The following is a 26,903-nucleotide window of genomic DNA, read 5'->3' on the forward strand; positions in this document are numbered from 1 at the left end:
TGGCTCTCATCAGGATTGTAACTACAGTTTGCATAACAAACTGACTGCAAAGCTGAAAGTTACAAGACTATAAAAATTATTTAAACCAATTTATACAACATTAAATTAAAAATCCAGAGATAGGATAAATTCTATTGGTTCTCCAATGCCATACAAGTATTAGATGGTTTTCCTGATTCAATGTTAGTACAGGACAAAAGGGTTGAACAATTAAAAAGATATCTAATCTCCACTGCCATTTATTTACAGTTCAGAATTCACACAGGTTTCAGCTTCAGTTGTTGAGAGATTATTTCTGAATAGACAAAACAGGGCATTTATCACATCAGTGTGTAAAAGCTGATGGGTGCTTGCAGAAGGCAGGTTATTTGTACTACATCACTTCTTCTGCAAGGTGAGATTCTACAAAACCAAAGGAAGTGTCTGAACCACTATCTGCATTTTCAATCCACACACAGTGATAAACTCGAAATTGCACCATTCTTGTGAGCGTTTCATTCTTTTCAATTTAATTCACCATCTCAGGAGCAATAGTTGTATAAAACATTATCTAATCTAAAGCATTAGGGGGCTTAATGGCTCTCTTCACACTAAAGAAGAGCTCATGGAACAGTGATGTCGAAGGCCACTAAGCAGGAGAATTTCATCGGTTACTTCATTTTCACTGGGAAACCTCAACCGACTCATGTAACCCTCTCAGGGAGCAGAGGAACGAGGGAAGCACGGTGTGAGAGAAAAACCATCCAGCTGTTTAATAGTCGTAGGGCACCGGAGAGCGGCCGCGGGAGCCGCTAGGCGTCCTTGACCACGCCCACCAGGGCGGGCCGCAGCGTGCGGCCGTGCAGCTTGTAGCCGATCTTGGAGACCAGCGCGATGGTGCCGGGCTCCTGCCCCTCGGCGGCCGTGTGGAACAGCGCCTCGTGCTCGTACGGATCGAACTTGGCCCCCACAGGGTTCAGTCTGAGCAGGCCATGCTTTTTAAACACCTTCTGAATCTGCATTTCTGTCATGACAAGACCTTCGTACAAGCTCTTCAAGTGAGGGTTTTCGTCTTTAATTTCTTCTTTTGGAACGCTTTCTGTTGCTTTCTCCAAAATGTCTGCAACTTCTAGTAAGTCCTTACAGAAGCTCTGGATCCCTGAAAATGGATAAAGGAGGAGAGAATGGGATTAGTCCACTGAGGGAAACAAGTGTTAAAATCCCCCAACATCACAACCCCAAAAGCTACAGCAATAATCTGCACTGTCAGACTTTTAAGAATATATGAGATACTGTAATCATTTGGGGTAAAATATCCTTTCCAGTTTTGGATGACAATAAAGAACTATTAGAGATACCTTGAAATCCACACCATCTCCTCTACTTCTATGGAAAACAAAAAAAAAAGTGATTTTAACTCAAATGAGTAAAGTTAGGCTGATGACATAAAAATAACAGAATTCTTACCAAAGTTACCAAAACCTTCAGATGGCTTCAAGTAATTTCCTCATGTCTCTCTCATCACCTAACGTTCAAAGCATTATGTTGCCTTATTCCTACTTTTCTACCTTTTAATCTGATGTCGTAAAAAGATTTGCAGAAGACAAGCATGTAACCAGACTCATGAGGATTTCAGGAGATGAACAAGGATTCTTCCTTGAATGAAAAGAACTTGCACCTCTCCCTCCCTCTACAAACCTCTTTTACAGAATCAGCAGCTGTGCCTTGCAAATACTGAGCAATTTCCAAATTAATCACAGTCCTTGTCCTGAGGCTCTAAAGAATCTGGACTGAAAGACACTAAAAGAATCTGGACTAATCTCACTTAAGGCATTAACAATCAAGGAAAAACTAAAACAGTTCAATAAATTAACACATTTCTGCATAGAGGTAAGCAAAAGACAAACAGCACTGGGTTTCAGTTTGGGTTTTGGTTTGGTTCTTTTTTAAGCTGGATTCAGCCTTTAAATTCTAGCTCACATTTTGGATGTTTTTTTTTTTTTTTTCCTTACCAAGAAGTGATATGACCATTACCAGAGGCCACATCTTTGGTTTAAACAAAAAAAACCCCATAACTGTAGAAGCACCTTACAAGATCTGTGGGGATCAGCTGGTTCTCAGGAAAGGGTCTCTCTAACAACTGCTCAGCTCTGTAGAGACTCAAGCTCTTTACAGAACAGTGACTAACAACGTCCCAGTAGTTCCAACAATCTGAAAAAAAACTGTCATGGTTTTAAACTAGAAACTAGAGCTGTGATTGGGGCTGAACTGTACCAAATATAGACAAATCAGCTTCTAGTTATCTGCATCAAACCAAATAACCAAACTCTTCAGAAGGTGGTTTGGTTCGTTTTTTTTATTGCATACATGATATTTGCAAATATCTGTGACTGCAACTCAGAATTTATGCAAGTCTCAGAAAGGAATTTCTCTTTTTTAACAGAACAAGCAGCCATGCACAAGCAATAAAACTTACAGATTATATGTAATCTAGTTTTCAAAATAAATTAATTTCCATTGTAGCACCTCTGAGCTCAGACATGACTCCAAGTCCTTTGCAGTATGTAGAACATTAGTCAAACAATGCTTGTTGCAAATCAACCTCAGGATGAAGCACTCAAACATCCATGAAAAAGAATGCAAGAGTACTATGTACTTTTCTTACAGTACACATTAACTGGAGTCCCTGTATTCAGAAATGAGAACTTGAGTACTGAGAATTAAACTACAGCTGTGTATGGTGTGTGGTGAAAAAGAACAGCTCATTTTTCAAACATCAGGATAAAACAGCACTCTGCTGCTGCAGCATTTGCACACAACTTCTGTTTTACAGATGTGTTGGAAATGTCAGAAAGCTAAATCAGATGCTGCTAGCCTAGCTCTTGAAGGAAGATGTGCTTCTAGCACTCCTCACAGCCAGTGATTGTACATTTCTACCCCTGAAAAGAATCCGTTCATTCAGAGGCATTACTTCTATTTGAAAGGTTTCATCTTCAACAGAACAGTTATTCAACTGTAAAAGGCTAAAAAAACCCACAAAAATATCCCAAAATCAAAAAAGGACCAAATTCAAAACAAACACTAAAAACAGAAAACAACAAAACCCTCAACCAGCCCAAAAAAACCCCAAAAAACCAACCATCTCAACCCCACAAAAAAGTCCCTAAACAACCAAACATCCCCCTCAAAAAATAACAATAAAAAAACCACAAACAAACAACCCCCCCAAAAACAAACAAACAAACAAAAAAAACCACAACCAAACAAACCAAAACCAACCAGAAACTCAAACCAGAAGGCAAACCAATATTCTATGCTCTTGGTAAGATCTGAGACCAAAATACATGAAAAAGGCAAACTTCAGGCTGCAAAATTTACTAAAAAATCTACAAATGCAGTACACATTGTAGGAAACCAGATACCAAATTTAGAGAAAGTGTCAGCTGTTGACTTCAGCAGTTTAAATCTTGCCATTGGCTGGGGAGATGGTCACAATTCTGATGCAAACTGAGGAACTGTTCAAACCTCTCTGCCTCAAAAGCATTATTTAAGCACGTAGTCAGAATCATTGTCAGAACTTGTCAATACTGCAAGGTCAGTCAGCTTCATTTTTCCAGGTTTTGCATTTCCTGGGTCTCACTGAGTGAACACCAGGAGCCTCCACTGACCGTATAACTTTGCCTCTTCCACCAGTTTCTGGCTTCTTTGCCTCACGTTTTCTGCATCTGCCAAGGCACGCTTGTACTTCTCCTAAAGAAGAAAAACAAGTAACAGAAGTTACTCCTCCTAGTCAGGCAGCTGACAACAATCCAGCATATTCAGTATAAAACAGCATTTTAAACAGCTTCATACCCTAAATCCACCATTTAGGGTAATCTGAAAGAACATGTCAATTATCACCCCATCTCTCCTAGCAAGACTAAAGTTTGCTTCACTTCAGAAGGACAGAAATGTGGGAAAGGAAATTAGATAGTTTTCCAAACTCTTAGTATTTGTCAACAGATTAGCTGGAAAAAAAATTTCCCTCTACAGATATATAAAGTTCTATGAACCCAGTATTTCTGCTTTTTCTGCTGTGTGCTCCCAGAAATCCTTCATCAGTCACGAGGAACACTGACAATACAGCAAATCAGATTCAACCCAGGCATGCCTTCCAAACCATCTCTTCCTCCTGCATAAACACCACAGGGTACCTTCAGTTTTCTCAGCCTTTACAAACTGAAGCCTAACTCCTCTGTTTAGGTCAAGTTTTGGTCTATTCCTAGAAATATGGCCATTTACCAGCAGATGCACTATGATGTGAAATACAATAAAATTAATAAAATAAAAATTCACACTGAGTGCTTTACCAACTAACCCTGAATGGCTTCCACCTTGAATATCCTTGAGCTTTGTATGCCAGTAAAGAATCGCAAAACAGAATAAAAATAGTCAACAAGCTGCCTGAAGAGCTGCATTAAGCAACCAACAGCAAACCAAGACATGAAATGACATCTCAAATTTTTCCTGTAGAGCTTTGGGAAGGGCAACAGAAAGCAAACTCAGTCCACATATGATCCACAGATGCTGGTTCTACAGAAGGTTCTGGGCTACCTATTGAAGCCTCAAATGTCAGAAAGACATTTTATATAAAGCACTCGTTAGTATTTTAGCTTAATGCCCACCTCCCACCTCCCCGGGCATCCTTCAGCTGCTGCAGTTGTGCACAGGAGAGAATACACGAGGCCACAGAGAAGGGATGTGACACTTCAGCCTGGAGTCTGAAGGGCTCTCCAACAGAAAAGGGTTGAAACTTCCCAACTACAGCTTAAGTACACTATTGTACAAAAGCTAAGCACCATTAACTCTGACCTTTGGAAAGTCAGCAGCTGTTTCCATGAAGTCTACTGTTAACACACACAAATGCACACACCAGAGACACATGCACACCCTTCCATGGCTCCCAGAAATTACTTCTCCACTGAGCAAAACCTATGTGAAAACCAGTTACAAGTTTTCTGGCAGGAAAAGGTCCAACTCCATCCAGAAACTGGAAAGAAATTAACCAAGATCTTAATTTTTGACCAGGGATGTGTAGTATATGGTAGAGATAATTCATGCTATATATGTGTATAAAATATTGTATTCTGTGACCACCCTGGCTGGGAGCAGTCTTATGTTTATTCAATTAGTTCCCGGACAACGCTGAGATAATATCAAGTCTGTTAACTATGAAAGAAACCTTCCTGGGCCACGATTGATAGTTTCTGTGGAATGTCTGAATCACTCATCCTTCTGGACCCCTGGACCTACCTTTGTCTGTTTCTGCACATGTATGGAGCCAGTTCTACATGTCAAGAGATACAAAGAAACGTTCAGGTCATCCCTGCCTCAGGCAGAATAAACTGTATATAAACTGGCTGCTTGAAGCCCTCGGGGTGAACCACTGGGGAAACGCTGGCACTTTGTCAGTCGGATCCTGGTTCACCCAGCGCTGAAACCCGGGGCTGACGCTGTCTTGGCTGTGGTGGGTTTTTTTTTTTAGATTTCATTTTTGTCATCAATCTAATAAGTCTTTGTTAAATTTTTATTACTAATTTGGCTGCTGATTTGATCATTTATAACAGATGCATCCTAGGTCTTTAGGACATGTACTCTTAAGTTTAAAGAAATTATCAAATTGTGGATTTTACACAACTAAAGAGATGTCACATAACCATATCCAGACTGTGCACTGAGAACCCACAGAGCAGGCTCTTGGGCACACAGCTTGCAACATGTGCAACCTAATAACCCAGGGGCACTTACAGTAACTTCTTTTAGTTGTTCTTCCAGTTTGGCCTTTTCTTCAGCTAGCAGTTTTTCAGCAGAGCTGGGTTCCACCTTCTGCTCATTTTGGCTCTGACTGTGGTCCTCTTCCAAGTTCTGGCCGGTATTTTTCTGTTGTGTTGCTGCACAAAACAGTCGTGGAGATGTTCTAAGGTAAGAAGATGGACATTACTATTCTATTGCTTATTTTGTAAGATATCAGCATTTTCTAGACATAAAAGACACTTGGACACATAACATCCACAAAATTCCCACATCAAAGCATGAATTAATACGATTCTAAGCCTGTGAATACTGCGTGCAGAACCCTCCATCAGAAGCAGCAGATCTCCGGCCATTTAAACTGTAGTAGTAAGTAACTGCTGCAAGATATCAGCTTGTAAGCGTCCACTACACTCAGTTTATAGTCACAGAACTTCACAGAGCTTCAAAGGGGAGCACGCGTTTTCAGCCCTGCACTCTATGAAGAAACAAATTCCGTGATGCAATCGCCGGCAAGAGTCTCCCAGAAAAGCCAGGCGCAGAGCCGGGCCCGGCCGCTGTGCAGCGGCACCCCCGGGCCCGCCTGTCCCCGCCGTGCAGCGGCACCCCCGGGCCTCCCGTCCCCGCCGTGCAGCGGCACCCCCGGGCCCGCCTGTCCCCGCCGTGCAGCGGCACCCCCGGGCCGCCTGTCCCCGCTGTGCAGCGGCACCCCCGGGCCGCCTGTCCCCGCCGTGCAGCGGCACCCCCGGGCCGCCTGTCCCCGCTGTGCAGCGGCACCCCCGGGCCGCCTGTCCCCGCTGTGCAGCGGCACCCCCGGGCCCGCCCGCACACACACACACAATGGCTCCTCATCGCCCCGCGGCGTTCCCGAGGCTGAGCGAGCCGAACCCCCCAAGGACGAGGCTGCGGGACCAGCGCCGCCCTCACACAAGGGCTCGATCCCCGCCCGCCGCATGGGCACTCCGGGCCTGAAGCCTCCGGGCTCCCCGCAGAGCCGGGCCGAGCCGGGCCCGCTCTCCCGGAGAAGGGCAAGGGAGAGCAGCGAAGAGCGGCAGGGGATGGGGGCGGCCCCGGCGCGGCCCGGCCCGGCTGTCGGTCAGGGTTCTTCAGGGCTTGGGACCCCAGCGCGGCGGGACCGCGCCTCGCTCTCCTGCCGGTGCGGCGGTGAGCGCGGTCCCAGCCCGAGTGCCCGGTGTCGGGCAAGCGCCGCGGCACGGCGCGGCCCCCTCACCTCAGCGCGACGCTCAGTAGCGGGAGGCGCGGGCGCAGCGCTCCCCGCACGCACTGGACCACGGCCGCCATGGCGCCTTCCTGTCCGCCGGCCGCCTCGGCCCGCCCCCCGCGCCGCGCCAATCAGCGAGCGGGCGGGCCGGGAGTGACGCGGCCGAGAGCCAATCAGCGCGGCGGACGCGCCGCCCTAGGCCGAACATGCGGCTATTCCGGGGCGCGGCGGAGCGCCCAGAGGGGCGCGCGCGCCTCGCCCCACCGTGACGCGCGGTGGGCAGGGCCGCGGGCGGGGCGCGGGCCGGCCGCCATTTTGTCTGGTGGGAGGGGGGGAGTCGCTGTTAGGTGGGGGCTGCTCGCGTGATCCACCTGTCCTAGCTGTGACTGGAAGAGTTTTAAGATTTTAGCTCATTTTAAGTGCTGGATAAGCCCGTTACCAATAACACCTTGTAGCACCCGTCAGTAATTTGCAAATCTCCACGGAGAGGTTTCGATCGACACACACTCGCTGTAACTGCTGTGTAAACTCTTGCTAGACAATAATTTCATTTAATGAAATCTTGAGCTTTCATTAAATAGGATAATGTTGCTAATCCACTAGTTCGAGACTTGGCCACCTGCTTGTGCAAACTGTTTGTGCAAGTGTCCTGTGTAACTGGAGGCTGAGGGAGCCCTGCTCCGTGATGCTGGGATAGCTGAACTCGGGCAGCTCCTCAGTTGCTTTGTCAATACCTTGTTAAAGGGGAGGGGGAAATAAATCAGGGTCACGTATTTGTTGTACAGCTGTGAGGCTGAGTGCTAGGTTATGCACAGATGCCTGAATGCCAGCTGTTAGCCTGATTCCTGCACGTGTTTGTGCACTTTCCAAATGAAATCTGAAGGATAAAGATGCAAATTCCGTAATGCAAATTTAGTAGTTGTTATATTTCAGTGAAAAATTAAACTTCATACTGAAAGAGAAGGTGTAGAAGACATTTTTGGCTCACTGCATGAGGATCCCGTGGGACCTTGCTCAGTACAGTGGAACTTTGCCAGGGTGCACCAAGGTTCCAAAATGGCCTTTACTCAGCAGATTGCTTTGTCTGGCTTGGGCTGTGCCACAGCCTGTGCAGAAAGCAGGATAAATTGAACAGGTCAGTGGCCTCATACCATGACAGGTTTAGATCCCACTGAGGCTTATTTTGCCTGTGGTTGTTCTGGTAGATCCCGTAACACAGCAAAGAGGAAGGTTGTGTGCCGTGTCCTGTCCACATGGAGTAATGGTCAGTATCTGCTTTCCAGAAAGTTGATGAGCCACAAATTTCAACCTTTATCCTCAGAAATATTGAAAGAAATAATTGAGGAAGTTTGTTAAGATAATGATGAGAGAGAATCATAGAGAACAAGGAGAAAACAAAGAGCAGCTATTAAGGACGATATCTGCTGAAAGCCATGAAGAAATGAGACAGAGAAGGCAATTGGATCTTTAGGTCTGATGTATTTAAAATATTTCCTGAAAACATTATTCCTTGCAAAACCTAGACAAGGAGTCTGTCTGTCTCATAGTTCTTGTGAGTTGTTTTCCCCCACATCTTTGGATGTAGATTCCTGTTTCTGCTTGTCTCCATTTCTTTGCTGCCCACCATCTTTGGAAGTTGTGCTTGATTAATGATTGATCACAAAATCACAGAATTGATAACAAAAGACTGAGAAGAACCCACTGCCAACATACCTTAATAACTGAGGATATACATTAGACTTTATATATCTGGAACAATATCCTGCTTGTATTAGAAGCCATTTACCCCAAATGACATTTCACTGGCCTTCTGCAAGTAACCTTTCAAGATCAGGGACAGTGAAAATTCATTTTGTTGTGAGTTGTGCAAGTTGAGAACAGCTGCCATGAAAAACCTGCAGCTGGCTTAGATGCTGATGGGTCAAGACCAAACAACATCTGCAGCTTCAGAAGAAGAACATGCAAGTTTACTGGAGCTTGTTTGCATCCTGGCTGATGTTGGCTGTAAGTACTGTCCCACTCAAGACTTTTTCATGGCTTGTTTTGACTCAGGCTATTGCAGGCTGTTCTGGGTTTATTGCAGAGTCAGCTCTGGAGTTCGGTGTTTTTATACTCAGCTCCTGAGTATTCAGCATCTGTTGCTGGGCCTGGTTGGCTGTCATAGTGTTCAGGAACAAGTACAGTTTTTTCTCATCCAGTCTTCTCCCTATCAAGGAATCTTTACCTCTTCACATAAATACTTGGTTTAAATATGAATTGAAGATAAATAATGCTTATTCTGAATTCTAAACAGTCAACCATCATCCCTGCATAGGCCATTCACTTAAGAGTTGGACTCATTGATTCTTGTGGGTCCTTTCCATCACAGAAGATTCTGTGAACCAGCTGCCACTTTTCAACTTGTGGTTTGAAAGTGATTCTAACCTCTAATTTCTCTGAGCTTGTGATAGAATGACATAGTCAGGATAGCATTCCCACTTCCACTAGTGATTAACTTTGTGGTCTTGGGCAGTTACTTAACCTCATTTCTACATTTCTACAACTACAATTAAGGGCAGTAATCTTTCAGGACCTTACAAGAAAGTTGTGTAGTGAGCACGAAGAAATTTCTGTGATATTTTGAAAATTCAGAATATCAACTGAATAAGTCTCTTTTTATTAATATTGCACTTGCAGTAAAAAATCCCCATAATACTTCAAGATGAACATTGCCACAAGTGTAAGGTCTGTGCTTGAAAACTTAAATGAAAAATTAAGGCATTGCTATTTCTCTTAAAAAAAAAAAACCCAAACCTTGTTCAGAGTCCTAATGCTAGGATGTAGTTTGTTGCTATTCAAGCAGCAAACAGAATGTCATTACATTTGTGTTTCAGATATGAACTTTCTTATTAATGTTTTGAGGGTAAAGGAGAAAGGCTGTTGTGTCTTCTCCAATCAAATGTTATATCCCAGCCAGAACCAAATATTGAGCTGTGGTGGGAGCAAGCTTGGGGTGGGGAGGACACCACCAAAAATATCTCTGTAAATATTCCAGCAGTGACCTTTCAGGCCAGTAACCAGGAAATACCTAAATCAAATTAAAAAATAATAATGTAGCTGTGAGCCTGTTACTGAACCATACAGCAGTGAAGACAAACATTAGTAGCTCTGCCCTTTAGAAAAGATCACAGATCAGACCACACAGCCACAGTGTTCCATAGTCTGCTCTGGGAAGATGCCTAGTGGCAAATCAAGGGACTGATCCTTGTGTATAAAATAATAGCAGTTTTTCTTCTGTAAGGGTTACCAAGACTGAGAATCAGATAATCCATGGGTCCATTTCAGACAGAGGACAATAAAGTTTAAATCAGTACTTGAATTCAGAAACTTTTAATCCTGAAATGCAGGTTGGGATGTGTGTGTAGGGAGACAACCTTATTTGCTTTTAATTCGAGCAATACTAAAATAGTTAATCTGTACATTCAGAATTTATCATTTTTACTGTAAACATTTTAAGAAAACTCTCCCAGGAGTGAATGTGTAATACTTACATTCTGCCTGGTTTTTCCCTAGGCTGAAAATACAGAATCATACATCTTGCTCTGATTATAAAGAGTACTTTTGAGTTCCCATAGCCTTTTGCTAACTAGTTTGAAGGGTGTATTTTGTAACCATCTTGTTGCCCGGAGAATGTTGTCGCTGTGTTGGAAAGCTAATAGCTATAGCCACAGGGCTCTGAAGAGCGCTAATTAGAGCAATTTAGAATAACAAAAGTTCTGTTCCTGGGAGGACACCGAAGTGTTCCTTCCCCAAAGCAGCATGCCACAATTTCAGAGGCAATTTATTGTAATGTAATGCATAAGTCATCTGGTATCCCAAGGATTTACAAATCTGGCTATCTATTTCAGTTCTCTTAGCCCTCATATTGTTGTGGACAGTCGTGTATGCCTCGTGTAGCATTCCTGGAGTGATAAAAATGGGAAAACTCTGCCAATCAGGCATTGTCTATCTTACTTTATTTAGTTACCAGTCAGAACAAAGCTGTTCAAATGCACAGAAACAATTTACTGTCATGCTGATGTGGCTTTCCACCTTGAGACAAAATTATTGAGCATTGAGAGAAGAGTTGTCAAATCTGTTGTGATTCTTTGAGTATGGTGTCATGGCTTTTCTGAAGATTTTTTTCATAAAAATCAATTGTTGCCTCTCAGTTTACCAGAACAATTGGACAGAAGGGGAGATCAGCTCTCTGGTCACATTCAGGTTTGCCAAGAGAGCAGTTCTTGGTCTCTATTTCTGCACATAGGCTAACAATGGAATGGTACTTTGACATTCAGATCTACATTTTCCTCTCTTAATTTTTCTTTAAGGTTTGATGAATTACTTGCTGTGGGCTTGTTTCTGCTGCCTTTGTGTACAAGTGACTTGTATTAGTCAGAGCCAGATGCTGGCAAATAGGCTGCCAGTAGCACCACAAAAGCCTGAGGTGGCTGTTTACTGCTCAGGTGTGACTTTCTCCTTTGCTTATGACATATTTTTTGTGATGACTGACAGGATGTTGAACAGCAGGGTTGGTTGGGCTGGTGCAGGGAGCTCTGTTTCATCACAATGTTTCAGGGCTCAGAATCCCAGTGCAGACCCATAGGCTGCTCTCTGAGCTCCCAGATGGTTGACAAGGGGGGATTCTCATTCTGCTGATGTTGTGCAATGGTTTTGAAAAGCTATGAATGGAAGAAGTGTGAAACAAAGTTTAAAAAATATTTTCTTCTGCTTTTATTTAATTCTATAAAGCAGCAAGAGCTTTTAATTGTAATTCTGTGCCTAATAGTGAGGGGGTGAACACTTCTGTGGGACCACTGCTGTGCTCCATTTAATCCTAATCTGGCTAGATGAGTCTGACCAGAATGGGGACAAGGAGTTCAGCTAAAAATAGCTGTAGTGGGAAGGAATAAAAAGCTTTCAAAATTTTGCCATGTAAATAAAATCTGCCTAATACATTTTTGGTGCTTTGTGTGAAGATCACAGTCTCTGAAGCTGGACTTGAACCTGTCCCTTAAGTGAATGCTTCACACTTTCTTTGCTTTCCACAAGCATCTCTGAAGGTGGCAACTTCAACCATGTTATAGGAGCTCATATCATCATTAAAGCTAGGCCAATGACATTTAAGGCAAGTATGTCTTTTTTGTTAGTTTTCCCTCAAAATCATTTGGGTTCTGTCACTATGGTTAGGTTAGGTCTCTATCTCCAGGTTTTGGACATAAAATTAGAATGTAAATCTCATGCCAGGCAGATACAGACAGAACTGAAGGAAAACACCTAATTACATCCACAGTGTTTGCACCTTGTTCAGAAAGCAAGAACATGGCTGCTTTAAGTTTTTTACCAATTGGCACACTTCCACTGCTGTTCTAAAGGTCACCTCAGATTCATGAATCACCTCGGGTTAATGTGTTAATAATCATCAGAAAGTGCATGGAAATTACTGGTTCAGCATTGTGAATGCTCTTGTGTTAGATGTTTATAAAATAAAATACAATACCAAGAAGGAAATCTGTACTTTAATGATTGGTATTAAATAGGAATTCTGCTGTAGCTGAAATCATGTAGTCTTCCCTTCTGGCTCCATTGCCAGCTCCTGGTCTCTGCACTGTTCTCTGGTCTGATCTGCTGAACTGTTTCTCATTGCCACTAAAACACATCGCTGGTCCTTGGCTTTTGTCCTTATGTTGTTCTTTCTCCTTCCTGCTCTTCTAACTTCTGCTCTTCGCTTTCCATCACCACATCTGCTGTGTTCAGAGTGGAAGAATCTCTTTAACACACTGCTTCTATCTCTGCTTACTCATTCCCGGGTTTTGCCAAAGCTGGGTTTCCTTTAGATCTCACTGTGATCAAGAACAATTTCAGCTTTTTCATACTGACCAGTGCTTCAAGAGCACTGTGTTCATCCCTAGATTGTGTGACAGCACCTCCTGCTCTGCTCTGTGCTGTTGGTGTTGGGTGGTAATTATGCCTGTGCTGTGAGAAAGCATCGAGGTGGAGAACGCCTGCCCCACCAAGGCTTCTCTTTTAGTTCATCATAATTACCAAACAAAGCAGGCTCTTCCATTTCAAAGAAATAGCTTTCTTATGACTACTGATGTCTGTATTTTTATTAGACCACCTTTCTTTGCTTGTTTAATTTGTATTTTGATACTTTAAAAAATATATATGTATTTCTATTGCATCTTTTTTCATGTGTGTATAACTTCTTTATGATTCCCCAAGTGCTTTGGCTGGCAAAGTCTGAATGAATAAAATTAATGTCATGTTACAGCTATAAAAATCTGCTCCCTCCTTGGAATGGGACATGCAAGTTTGAAGATGCTGAGGAAAGTAAGAATCATATTCAGATTCAGAATCACTTCAAGTAAAATAGGAATACATAGGAAAAATATTTGTAATATAATTGTGCAGTTATGAACTGTTGAAGCATTGGTCTTCCCCGTTCTGCATTAAGTACATGCACTGAATGGTGTATTTGTGCTATTTTTATAGTCTTGGTTCTGTAGGACAGATCCACCCAGACTAACTTGGTATAAGTCAAAAGCTGACAGTAGTCAGGAAGTACCAAAGAATTCTGTGGCAGCTAGAAACCTGCTGAAGTGTCCTGGTCCATTGTCATGGTAATTAACTCTGAGCTGGTTGTGCTTTTGGAAAGCTGGAGTACCTGAGGCAACTTCTATCTCATGCAGCTCTACACTGCTCTGCAGATAAATTAGTAACTGTCTACACATTGATCTGACAGCTCTTCTGTGATTTGGGACAGAAGGAGCTGCTTGGGACTGTTACTTGTTTTTCAATAACTATTATTAATACTTTGGTACAAACCCAAGAGAATAAAATATGGATAAACAAGAAGTTGTGGATTCAGAGATAACTCTGAGAGCTGTAAATAGATGCTGTACTTTTCTGCCAGAAGACAGCATGACAAACTCAGAGGATTTGTTCTCATGGTCCTCTGCATTGCAAATAACTGTGTTTCAGAGCCAAGTTCTCCATAAACTCCAGCTAAACTATGTAGATCGTGTTAGCAGTTGGCCAGCACAGCTATGAGCAAGGTCAAGCAAGAACATAGCACAGAAAACATTTATGCTTTAATGGCAATTTTGTTGTTACAGCTTATGGTTTGTTAGGAATAATTTCCCAACTGGGGGCAGTTCCAAGGCAGAAAGCAAATTTACCCAGCTTTTTACTTTTCAGATATTACCTGCCTTTGTAAGGGCTCTGCAGATCACAAAGTGCATGCAAAATGCTGATAAAAGTCAAGTGATGACTTAAAGTCAGTCTCAGCTTCTCCAGCAGAGCCAGTGCATGGCAGAGACTGGGTACATTTGTCTTCCTCTGGTGACACAATGTGATGCCAGCAACAAAGCACCCACCAGCCCCTCTCTTACACCCTCCCACAGCAGGGACCAGGGAGAGAATTGGAAGGGCAAAAGCAAGAAAAACTTGTGGCTCAGAGAAAGAACAGTCTAGTAAATGAAGAAAAAAAGGCAATCACCACTGCTCACTCACAGGCTCCTGCCCAGGCAGTGTCTGAGCCCTGGCTGCCTTGGAAAGATTCCCTCCCCAGCTTTATTGCTGAGCAAGGCACGTGGCATGGAATAACCTTCTGGATAACTTGGGTCAGCTGTCCCAGCCATGCTCCTCCCAGCCTCCTGCCTGACCCCAGCCAGGTTGCTGGGGGATGGAGGGAAAACCAGAAGTAGCCTTGGCACACTGTAAGCACTGCTCAGCTTTAGCTAAAAATCAGTGTCTTATTAACACTGTTTTAACCATGAATCTAAGACACAGCATCTTACAAGTTGCTGTGAAGAAAATTTACTCCATCCCAGCCAGAGCCAGTACATAAAACAATAGGTGAGCCTGGCCTTGCAGTTAGATTAACACCCTGCTAACTCTAAATATGACCTGATTGTATTTGTGTCTTCTTTTTTAATTTTCTTTAGTCCATGTTAGTGACATGTGTCCAGTTGTCATAAAGAAATACCAGTATTTAAACTTCTAATACATTTTATGAAAGCTATAAGCAAAACTTTGAAATGGAATAGCTGAAATTGTGCATCAGATCTCTATTTATGCACACAAATATTTTGGTCTTCAGATATGTTCTTCACTTGTAGTTCCAGAAAATTTGTGTTAGGCTTAATTTTACAGTGGTTGTGTGTTCATTAGTTTTTATTTGCTTTTCATGACATATTTTCATTGTATTTAGGTGAAATTCTAGTTAAGTAAATCTATAACCTAGATAAATATAAACCTCTGGTTTAGAGAAACTTGTTCCTGTAGAACTGTCTCAGTTTTCTTCTAGAAGAGCCTGTGCTGCCCTGTGGCGAAATATCACCTTGTTTAGGGGCTTTCTAGAATTTAATTTAAAGCAATCCTCCATTTGACCTATAAGCACTCCTACTTTATTTGAACTCATGGTTTTATGCGAAATTTGTTACATTTATTTCTGGAATTGAAGACTACTTGAAGCACAGAAGCTGAGATGACATATAATGTGAGATAGAGGTGGTATCAGGCTGGAAACAGTAATATTTTCAAAACCAAGCAATGTTTTTACATCCAAATGCTAAGTGAGGTCACTGTGGAACTTCTGTGTGTGTCAGTCGGGCTGAGTTCTGTCTTTTCTACACGTCAGTTACAAAGTAAGTGATGCAGGTGCTAAACCTATTGTAGACAACTCACACCCCACCTGGCCTCCAGCTGCTGTTCCAGAAGTACACAAGTCTTAGTGAGTCCTGCTCTATTTCCGCCAGTCCCACACTGATACCTTTACACACGTGTTTTTAGGCACCTGAACCACTTTTCAAGCATCAGTTCTAGTGGATAAGTCTGCACAAATCCTGTAAGCCGCAGTTCTACAGGTGCCATATCAGCTGTGTCGCTGGAGCTGCTGCACAGGCTTCTCTGTGCATGTCAAAGAAGGGCCCCTCAAAGATATTTAAGACTCAGCAAGTTGCTCTCTGCCTTGCAGTCATCACACAGCTTTGCTTCATTTGGGTTTGTCTGCCTGTGCATCCCCTGTGTTTGTGAGTCTGCCTGGCTTTTGGCAAAATTGTTGATGCCCTTTCCAGTCTGCCTTTCAGATTCATCCTGAGGCCTTTGTTTGGCTCAGTTTTCTGGTCTTCAGTCTGTTTTTCCTGGCTCTTCTCTCATCTGCTTCACAGCATTTCTTGTGACTCTGCCTCTTGTCAGTGGTTTACCCAGCTATTTCAGGAGGTGTTTTCAGTCTTGACTCTTCCATTTTGTGCTCTGTCTTGTGAGTTGGAAAGAAATGTGAGGGTCACCATAACCTGGATTTAAGTCATCTGAGAGCATCCTTTTGTCTCATGTTGAATTCCTAGATACTTACCAGCCTGTTCTTCTTGCTTTGAACCCTAGGACAACATCAAAACATGGACTTCTAAATGAAAGCATTGGCTAGGAAGGCTTTGTCTGCTCCTTAAGATCCTCCTGTAGCTTTGGATAACTCATTCCTTCTACTGAATAGAAAGGGAGATCAAATGTTTGGTGCTTGGACCATATTGAAAATAAACCCCACTGCATTTCACAATAAATGCTGCCCCAAGTGCCACAGAGAAGTGGCAGCCAGCATACAGCAGATTGGAAAGACCTTCTGTTGTTTTTCTGAAGTTCTGAAATGAAAAGAACATGCCTGTGAATATATTTAAGCAATATATTCTTTTTATACTGCACTTTGTGTTCTGCAAATGCCCCTGAAAATCAATAAAAACAAATTGTACCTAATGTATTCTGTGTTTTGCAAAGAGACCAAGCCTTTCCTCCTGATTTATTAATGTTTGGAAAAAAGTCATTGCACATAAAAATCTTATATTAAAAATAATAATTCATGATGTTTTAATATCTTTTTCTCATAGTTAAAGAAGAGTAGGAAGTATAGGAGTATTTTTTTTTGTTGCTCTGAAAATATTTCTATTTTTTGACAGTAACTGGCATCAAGAACAACAACAAAAATAATAAACCATACTGAATATTTGTCCCCTGATGTTTTATGCCTACTCAGAAAAGATAGGGTACAGACAATTGTTCACCTGCAGTAAAGTTCTCATTTTTATTGTGCAGAGCTAAATTTATCCTTGCTGTAATTTTTCTGAAATCAGCAGAGTTATTTCTGCTAGGCAGGAGAGTGACCTGCTCTGATTGTGTTGCTGTTCTGGGATGGGCTGCACTCCAGCAGAGTTCCTTCTCTTTGGTTTAATACACCTGTACAGGTCATTGTGCTTACCTGTACAGCTGCTTGTAGGATTGCAGCCAGCACAGGCAGGACAGCACAGGGACTTGAATCTGAGCCTTTCAGGTGCAGGAGGTGAGCTCCTGTTGTTCCAGGAGAAAAATGCTGCTTTATCACATGCTTCATCTGCAAAGCTTTATCACAGACATGATTAGGCAGAAGCCTTCTTCAGAAAAAAATTGAGGTTAGTACTTAAGAGATGTCCAGGCTTGATATTTTCTAGAGAGTTTCCTGAAATCGAGGTGGGGAAAGCTTTGGTTTTTAAAATAAGCATCTCACGTTGTAGCAGAATATTTTGTGGTTATGAAAAAAAAACCAAAACAACAAAACTAAATGAACAGGTGGAACAAAAAAAAAAAATAGGTCAAAATAGGAGTTTTCCAAGGCTTCTTTTTTAATATGTATGTCAGAAAGGAATAGAGGAATGTAAAGTTTAGACAGAAGTAGGATCAAACTGATATTTTTACATCCAATTTCTATTTTAATATTATTCATTTTCTCCTTCTTAGAACTGTACAGACCCAAATTGGGGAGGTTCCCCACAAACTGAAGATTCATAATTGACTCCCAAGATTTCATGTTCCAGTCTCCCTTGCATTGATTTGAAAATCTGGATTTTTAATAGAGCTGATTAATTTTTTCATCTTCTTTGGAAGTATCGTGTTTCCAGAAATGGATATGGTTCATTTCTGTGCTTATTTTTATTTATTTTTAATGGGTTCTCTCACTCTCATCAGTAGCATATGTATGATACAGGTTGCCATGGTAAACAATGAATTTTTTATTAACATTGTAAATATTAATTTAAAACATGAGTAGCTGGTAACTGAGATGTTAACACTGCTTTAGAGATTTTCCTGCTCCTGAGGTGACAGAAATTATATATGGAGTTAAAAATGTGGAAAGCAACGTGTCTTGGGAAGGAGGTTCTTTAGTGACAGTACAGCAGCCTAAGGGCACAGAAATGTAGGATATTTGGACTGTGAAGCAAAGACAATAGAAAATCAGACATAAGCTGCTGAATGTTATTACTTGAGATGATATGGAACCAAGGCTGAAGTTGTCAATTCCTTCCTTACATTTCTGGACCTCTTGCTGTCAGTTCTTTGCATCAGAGTGTGACCAAGTGGCTGAGCTGAATCCAGTATTAAAAAAAGAGAATGGAGTGTAAAGCGATGTGATCAGCTTCAGTGCAGGGATGGGCACAGTGCTGGCCCTCTGCTGTTTCATCTATGATGTTACATCTAACTTGCTGCCCTCATCAAGTCATTTTAGGCACATTTTTGAACACTCCTTACCCACATTTCAGTTACCCACATTTCACTGAGCTCAATGGGAGCTATCAAGGACATTCTTGAAAATTCACTTTTCTACACATAGAATATCTCTTAAACTCATGTCCTTGATCCATTGTGAAATTAGTCCAATGTTGCTTTCTTTCTTGGAAGATAAGAAAATTGAAGTATTTCTGGATAGGAGGTAGTTTTGTCCAATGGCTTTTTTTTTTTTTTTGCATAACCTGTGGTTCCTGATGAGTTTCTATTCATCCATTAAGTCCTTGGTGACAGAGTGTTAATTTTTCACTGTACATTTGCTTTTGGAGCAGAAAGTTACAAGGTGGTTGTTGTATTGCCTTGGGACTTTGCCTCATATTTGATGCTGTCACTGAAGAGTGATTTTAGAAGAAGCTACATGATAAGAGGTACTATCTTTCAGCTGATATGTTAAATTGAGGTCGCTTCTGTCAATGGCCCTCTTAAAAATCACCTCTGTGTCTTGTCAGACATTCCATTTCCCAGTGAAATTAATTCTAAAAATCAAGGACTGTGTCTGAGATATTACAAAGCCCATAATAGTGGCTCTGTTTGCCCCATCATCTTTGGCACTACTGGTATTTCACTTACTATTTTTGTCAGGACTTATATTAGAAAACTCAATTTTCCTCTGTTCTGTATCACAAAGCAGCATATGTCACCCTAACTCTACTGAGCAGAGTAAGATTACTATGTGAAATCTTATATCATCCTGTGATATATATGTACACACAAGATTACTCAGAAAATAACTTGTCACTATTGTAGACACTTCATGGTTGCTGGAAAGAACACTCCATGCTGAAGGTCACATGTGTATATACACTGATTTAACAGCTCTATTCACCCTTTGTAGAACAGTGCTGTTAGTAGAATGACAAGAGACCAGTAAAGTTTCATACTTCCAAGGAAAACTTTCTGATCCCCTCTGTTTAAAGGGCTGAAGTTCATTATACTGGAAGGAATAAAACTTATTCACTACATTGTTTTGTAAAATCACTTTCAACTCCATTTCACCTTAGACTCTATTATAATTGATTCCAAATATGTGACAAATGTTGCTGTACAGAATACCTTATTGATTTCAGCATTAGATTTGACTTTCAGAGTGTTAATTAATTGATTTGAATCATGTTGGGGATTTTTTTTTTTAAGTGCTGATAAACAGTTTGGGTAGTTCAGTGTCCCTTTTACCTGAGATGTTATAAGGCACGGCTCCTTTCAGATTCCTTGTAGAGTGAAATCTTAAAACCCATGCACAAGAACAGGACTTTGGAAAGCTGGTTGTGGTGCATCTCTCTCCTCCATACTTTGTTTACTGTCCAAAGGCAAGAAGACTTTCCTTCTGTTGATCTCAGGAAAGCCACGTAGATTTTGCCATATTGTAACCCATTGAAATGTAACATTTACTATTAGTGTCCTGTGCCTTTGAGGTGTCTCCCAAAAATCCTACTCTTGGTGTTCTGACTTACTGTGTGTCTAGAACTAACGTTTGTTTTGCCTATGTGAATCTGGTTGTCTTACAACATTTCACAAAACCATTAAATTTCTTTTACTTCCGTGGAATATATTGGATAAGAAGCAAAAACATTCGACATTCTTATTTTGTCCACAAAAATTATGTTCTGAGTGATTTATTTGACGTCTAACAGACCCACACTCAGTTTCTTTCCCAAGGTTCTGATCTAGCTTTGTGTCAATTGTTTTTGTTCATGGTTCCAGTGATATCTTACAAAAGAAGAATGTTGAATGTGATCCAGTAGTGTTGTGTTCTTTGTAGTCCATGGAAGACACCTGAAAAACTAAGCTCTAAAATCATTAGTTATAGATATAGGCAAAGGTGGAGGTCACTCACTGTCAAATTTCTCTCCCTCTCCTATTTCCTAAAGAAAGAAATTATAAAGCAGGGTAAAATTTATGAAGTCTAGTGACAATGCTTATTTTTATATATAAATTAGACAGTACTTGTTGCATTTTGGAAATGCAATGGAAAAATTTCAGTGAGCAAAGTTTCTGACTTGTTTAATAAAAATGGAGGGCTCTTTCTGAATTATGTAACAACTACAACAAATCCAGAAACATTGTGTTCACTCTCAGTGTCTCTGTGAGGAATTACTTCTTGATTATTAAATGGCAGCAGAGTCTCTCAGAACTTTTACAACAAGCAAGCTGGAACCTAAATTAATATTCTACCTCTTTCATATAAATTTTAGCAATTATATAAAATAAATAGATAGGCACCTTTTGATATTTATTCAAGTCCTGAATGTTGAATTGAAATGCAGAACTCCCTAGTTATGTCAAATGCTGTCATAAAGAGTTCACTTGAAAGCATTTCAGCCATTACAGAGGAGTGTGTGGCTTAGTCAGCTTATTTTTCTTTCATTTAACTTGAGTTCTAATGTGAAATTGCTTTAAAAGCTTTGTTTCTTTTTTAAATGTTTTGTGGGCTCTCTTTCTCCACAGAAATTTTAGTTGTCATATTTAATTTAGGAATCTTTCCTTAATGAAATTTGTATTCATAAAAATTGCCAACCTTGTAGGCAAAATGCTGTGTTTATTCTCAGGTCAGATGTAGCATAGACAAGAATGTAGTGCTGTGGTTAGCTGGGCATGGTAATTTGGGTCAAGCTGAAGTTTTGGGCACCACAATATTAAAAAGTGTTAGGTAGTGAGCAAAAGAGGGGCATGAGATGGTGAAGTGCCTTGGGGAAAGGCTGTGTGAGGAATGGCTGGGGACACTTGGTCTGTTCAGCCTCAGAGGACACTGAGGGAAGACCTCAGTGCAGTTACAGCTTCCTCATGAGGGGAAGCAGAGGGGCAGGCACCAATCTCTTCACTTTTGTGACCAGTGACAGGAGGAAATGGCCTGAAGCTGAGTTGGGGGAGGTTTGGGTTGGATATCAGGAAAAGGTTCTTCACCCAGAGGGTGGTTGGGCACTGGAACTGCTCCCCAGGGAAGGGGTCACAGCACAGCCTGACAGAGCTCAAGAAGCATTTGGACAATGCTCTCAGACACATGGTGTGACTCTTGGGGATGTCCTGTGTAGGGCCAGGAGATGGACTCAATGATCCCTGTCAACCCCTTCCAACTCAGCATATTCTATAATTCTATAAATTAAAGTCATCCCTACAGCCCTTGGTAATGGCAGCACTGTGCCCAGTGCTCTGCATTGTGCAGGTGCTCTCAAAGCATCTCCTGGAAAAGTCAGCTGAGACATCCAGCTTTGCATTGAAGAGAGGAAGAACATCTGCTTGTTTCTTCTACTTGCAGAGGTTTGGGGGCAGCAGCCTGTGAGGAATAGGAAAAACCTCTGTAAATAATTGATAACTGAGACATTCTTCTGCAACCATGCATGTGAACCATTACCTGAACTTCCATTTCACTTGTTCAGTGATATTTCAGGTCTTACTTTGAAGTGGAAGAACAACTTCCAGCATTACAGTTGTGCTCATTTTGTTCTGCAACTTTGCAGCATGGCTTGTGATGCAAATTGCCAACACCAGTGTAATAGGAATGAAAAACACTTTTCTATGAGTTAATAACACTGAACACTTATTTTAAATAGCTGAAAATTATGCAGAGCTATGATCTATAGGGCTTTGGGATCTTTCCACAGTAGGGAAAGGGACTTGTGCTAACTATATAATAACTAACATGTAAAAATTGTAATGGTATATCATATGTACACAGCCTGATTTTCTATAGTAGACATAATTTTGTTTGTTTTTAAGGTAGTATTTACAAGTAATTATCATTCTCCTTTTTGAAATGTTAGCTTCTGCATAAGAACTGCTCTACCCACTTTTTTTTTTTTTTTAATTTTAGCATAAAGTTTTCTACCAAAACCTGCAATTGTGGTTTGAGCTAAAAGGGCAGAGTTGAACTCCTGTTTGAATCTGTGCTGAGCCTATGTAAATGCTAATAAAGTGTAGTTAGACCTGCTATCCAGAAGGTGGGTAAAGGGACAGACATACTTTTCAGCTGGAGGTGGGCATGGCTCTTGCAGAGCATCAGATTGCAAATGGTGCAGTGTGGTGCAAAATCAGGCACTGTAGCCCCAGCCAAGACAGGCATGGTTTAAGGGTAAGCTTTGACCTTGTCCTGGGGAAATGAGGACTCACATATTCTCACTTCCCTGCTCTAATGTGAAGGGAGTCATTTCAGCCAAGCAATAGCAACATGCAGCTCTAGGGCAGTGACACTGCCTAAGGCAATGTTAGGGCACTAACTGCTCCAGACAGCAGGTAAAAATCTAGTTTTCATTTGTTAGTTTTGTACCACAAAAATATACATGTAAATTCCTAGAAACTCAAAGAAGCAGTTGTAAACTACACAGGTGTTAGCCAGATTAGATATAGCACAAGAATGCCATAATATTCATGCATAATACTTGAAAATAGCATTAATTAATCTCATTCAAGTCACAAAGAGATTTGTGGGGAAGAAAAGGTACTATATTACAAAGATTAAGCCCAGCTGTCTAAATCAACTTGGGCATTGAAAAAAATAAATGTCATGGAAAGTCAATAATATTTGGCTCCTGGGTGACCCACATTATTTTAAATGTCATGCTCTGTAATAAATTGTGACTAATTTGGTACGTGTTACTGGTTTGGGGGGTTTTTTTTGGGTTTTTTTGGTTTTTTTTGGTTTGTTTGTTTTTTGTTTTTGGTTTTGGTTTTTTCTGTGTGTGTGGTTTTTTGGTTTTTGTTGGTTTTTTTTTTTTTTTTTTTTTTTTTTTTTTAATTATCTACATTAGACTAACATGAATTAGCCAGTGAAAGGAGCAGTAACTCCCTGGCCATCCATTTCTGATTTTTTGGTTCTTTAGTATTGATACCCCTGCAAAGGGTTTAAAAAAAGAAGTGGTTCATAAACTGAAGGTGACTGAAATGCCTAGTAAAGCTCTGTAGCAAAGAAACCAAAGGTGTCAAATGCTGTGTGAATTCTCAGACAGAAGTCTTATGTAGAAAGGCAGACATACTCACAGCTCTTAAGTGTAGTTTGGGTCTGAAAGAGGGTTTCTGCCTGTACTTCAAATTTTCTAGAAAAATATTTCACTGAAGTTGTGTTTATGCTACAATAAACATCTTTAATTTATTGAGGTGAAAACAGTAGTGTTTTCCAGTGATTTCTGTCTCTAAACTGTGCTTAAGTGTCTTTCACGTAATATGGATGGTTTTGATTGTCAAATAGTTGTTAACTTTGAATTTCAGGTTGTTTTCTAGAGGAAAGTTGTTTTTTCTGGCTCTCTTAGAACAACTTCAGATTCTTCAGATTGAATATATGCTGGTCCCTACACTTCCTTCATATTAGTCATGAACTCAGTGCAATCAATGATTTAGTCTAACACATACTGAAAGTAGTAGAAGGTATTCTGTTGTTGAATAGGAGCTGGACTTCTAAAAGAAAAAAGCCATCCTCTGAGATGAGAATCAATTTTCCTTTCTGCAATTTTAAATATATTTCCTGACTTTTTTATGAACATGAGAGAGATTTTAGAGAAGCATCTTTAAGTCTACAAGAGAGGTTGAATAAGCAGAAATATCTTGTCTTGTTTCTTCTTCTAGCCAGATAAATGGTTGATTATAGTGTCCTCCTATATGACACCATGGAAAAGATCTGGCAGTTAATGGCTCAGTTTCAATAATTGTGTGCTTTGGCTTCAAATAGCATTCCATGTGGAAAATCTGCACAGCAGGTGTCTGCTCAGGATATGCAGAATTCTTCCTTCCTCTGCTGCCACATCAGACACAGGAAACATCATAAGGATTTTGTAGTTTCTTGTTCCACTGGGCTGTTTTCCATTCTAATTGTGTCTATTTTGCATCCAATCTATTGTTCCACGGGTTTATTAAATTAATGATGTTCTACAAAAATGCAAGCAGGGGCACTGTGTGAACCACAGGCTTGGTAGCATCTCTCAGTCCTTAAAGAAGTTGTGGAGGAAGTCATGTTGAAAGCTTTCTCCCAGCTATTTGAAGAGCAGGAAGATAACTGAGAACAGCCCTGATTTACCAGGATAAATGATACCTGAGCAATTAATTGCTTTCTAGAATGAAATGAATGCTCTGTTGCAAAGGAATAGCTGTGAATGTTGTTTACCTTGACAAGGCTTCTGATGTGATCTCCCACATCATCTTTGGGGCTAAGTTGGTGAGACCTGAATTGGGTAGTTTTGAAAAATTGGACTGTTTGCTCAAAGAGACCTCTGTATGGTTTGGACTAAAACTGGCAGGTAATCTTCCTCAGCAATCAGTGTTGGGGCTGATACTGTTCAGTATCTTCGTAGGTTTATAGAATTATAGGATCATTTAGTTTGGGAAAGACTTGTAAGGTCATTGTATCCCACAGTTAAACCAGCACTGCCCAGTCCACCACTAAGCCGTGTTCCTAAGCACCACTTCTCCATGTCTTTGAATACTTCTAGGGATGGTGACTTAACCCCTTCCCCTGGGCAGCCTGTTCCAGTACATCAGCCTAAAGGGCCAACGTGCACCCTCAGCAAGTTCATAAATAATGCAGAACTGTGTGTGTGGAAGGAGAGCAGTTGATATGCTAGACTGGGGCAGAGCTTCCATACAGAGTGACCTCAACAAATGATAGGAAGAGGCTGGTAGAGTCATCATAATGTTCACAATACAAAGGCAGTGTTCTGCTGCCGTGGGATAGAATGTAAGAAAAGATAGTGCAGAAGGCAATCTCACACCTGAGGAGCTGCAGCTGTACCAATCACCAAAGATAAGGAACAGCCCTGCCCTTGATAGGCCACAGCTGTGTCCAATAAGAAGACGAGTGCTACAAAAGAGGTGGTTGAGGGGAGAGTTGGAGTTTGTTGGCTGTGCTGTGAAGGGACATGCCGTCTGTTGGTTGTGCAGTGAGTTGGAGTTTGTTGGCCATACTGTGAAGAAGGAGTCAGTGCTGTGAAGACCTGCCCATGAGAAATCATCAAGAAAGTATGGAACTTTTACAATAAGATGACAACATCCTGCCAAGACAGATTAGTGCAGGCTGGGGGCCAACTGTCTTGAAAGTGATACTGCAGAGAGACCTGGGGGCTGCTAGTGGGCAGTGAGGTGACCATGAGTAAGCAGGAATATGCTCAAAGCAATGAAAGCCAGTTGCATACTGAGCGCCCTTGTCAAATCTGTAGCCAGCGAGTCAAGTGGTTATTCCCCTCTGCTCATTACTTATAATACCCCATGTAGAGAACTATGTTCAATTTAGACCAGCTGTGCAAGAGAAAGAGGAATAAACTGGAGCAGTCCAGCAGGGAGTAAGATGGTTAGAGAACTGCAGCATAGGAAATTTGGGGCAGCACAAGGAAAAGTTGAGAGCACTGTTGTTTTTTATGCTGGACAAATTAAGAGCGAGGATCTAACTGCAGTCTTCCACTGCCTCTAGGAGAGATAGAGAGAGAGAATGGAATTAGGAATGCACAAAAGAAGGGCCAGATGTAATGGATACAAGTTTCTCCATAGCCTCTATTCAAAGGCATTAGTCAAATTTCTTAAATATGATGTAGTTTTATTTTGCAGGGAAAGGAGGGTATTTAACTACTGGAGTAGATTATCTGGAGAGGTTGTGGAGTCCCCATTCTTGTAGATACTGTAATTTAAGTCCTTGGGCAACCCAGTTTCACTTTGGAATTCACCATGTTTTGAGGAAGAGATTGATCTTAAGAGGTTCTTTTTCAAACTGACTATTCCATAATTATCCCATTCTATAGCAAGTCTTTACCTCTGGACATGACATCCTTCTGAAATGTGGGACAGGTAAAATGGAAATGGGAAAGAAGTATGAGGTTTCTAAGTTATTCTGTGCACTTTCACAGAAGATGTTTTAGATCTTAGGCTAGTCCTTGAGTCATCTCTCCTCCTGATTTCCAAGGATGTATCTGTCCTTAGAAGTGTCACAGAGCTCAGGTAGTGCCTGAATAACAGCATGGTGCCGTGTGGAGGTCTGAGCTGGCTTTGCACTTGACCATACTTCTGCCTTAATAATGTATAAAAGTCACTGGTTTGTTTTCCTCTGCCATTCTTTCCCTATTTAGACTGCAAACTGTTTGGCTCAGGAAGTGAATTTTAACAAGCTGTTTAGCATCCAGCACGCCAGGGCCTCATATTGGGTAAGCCTCTAAGTAAGACAGCATCTGAAAGTGAACAATACTGTAAAAATGCAAAATGTTATAGCTGGAATTTCTGTCTGACTACATTGGTTGTTGAACACTGAGAGAAAATGAAAGTCCTCGGTGTTGTATTGCTCTCTCTCTAAGAGAGAGACTTAATTAACTTGTATTATAAATAGAAGTGCTAGCAA

The 26,903-nt window shown here is 41.3% G+C and overlaps 1 protein-coding gene across 2 annotated transcripts; it reads right to left on the reverse strand.

The window, feature by feature from the left end:
- Nucleotides 1-221: 221 nt before the first annotated feature.
- GRPEL1 (GrpE like 1, mitochondrial) lies at nucleotides 222-7,095 on the reverse strand. Of its 2 annotated transcripts, none has more exons than XM_036382068.2 (4): nucleotides 7,001-7,095; nucleotides 5,767-5,935; nucleotides 3,648-3,729; nucleotides 222-1,138 (listed from the first exon to the last, which is right to left on the reverse strand). In XM_036382068.2, the coding sequence occupies exons 1-4, from the start codon at nucleotides 7,069-7,071 to the stop codon at nucleotides 792-794; spliced, it is 669 nt and encodes a 222-aa protein (XP_036237961.1). In that variant the 5' UTR covers nucleotides 7,072-7,095; the 3' UTR covers nucleotides 222-791. The 2 variants fall into 2 exon arrangements, with proteins under 2 accessions (XP_036237961.1, XP_036237962.1); XM_036382069.2 differs by lacking the exon at nucleotides 7,001-7,095 and adding an exon at nucleotides 6,697-6,865 and having other exon boundaries at nucleotides 5,767-5,909.
- Between the last annotated feature and the right edge of the window lie 19,808 nt (nucleotides 7,096-26,903).

Source organism: Molothrus ater, chromosome 4 (assembly GCF_012460135.2).
Source record: "Molothrus ater isolate BHLD 08-10-18 breed brown headed cowbird chromosome 4, BPBGC_Mater_1.1, whole genome shotgun sequence".
Classification (NCBI taxonomy): domain Eukaryota; kingdom Metazoa; phylum Chordata; class Aves; order Passeriformes; family Icteridae; genus Molothrus; species Molothrus ater.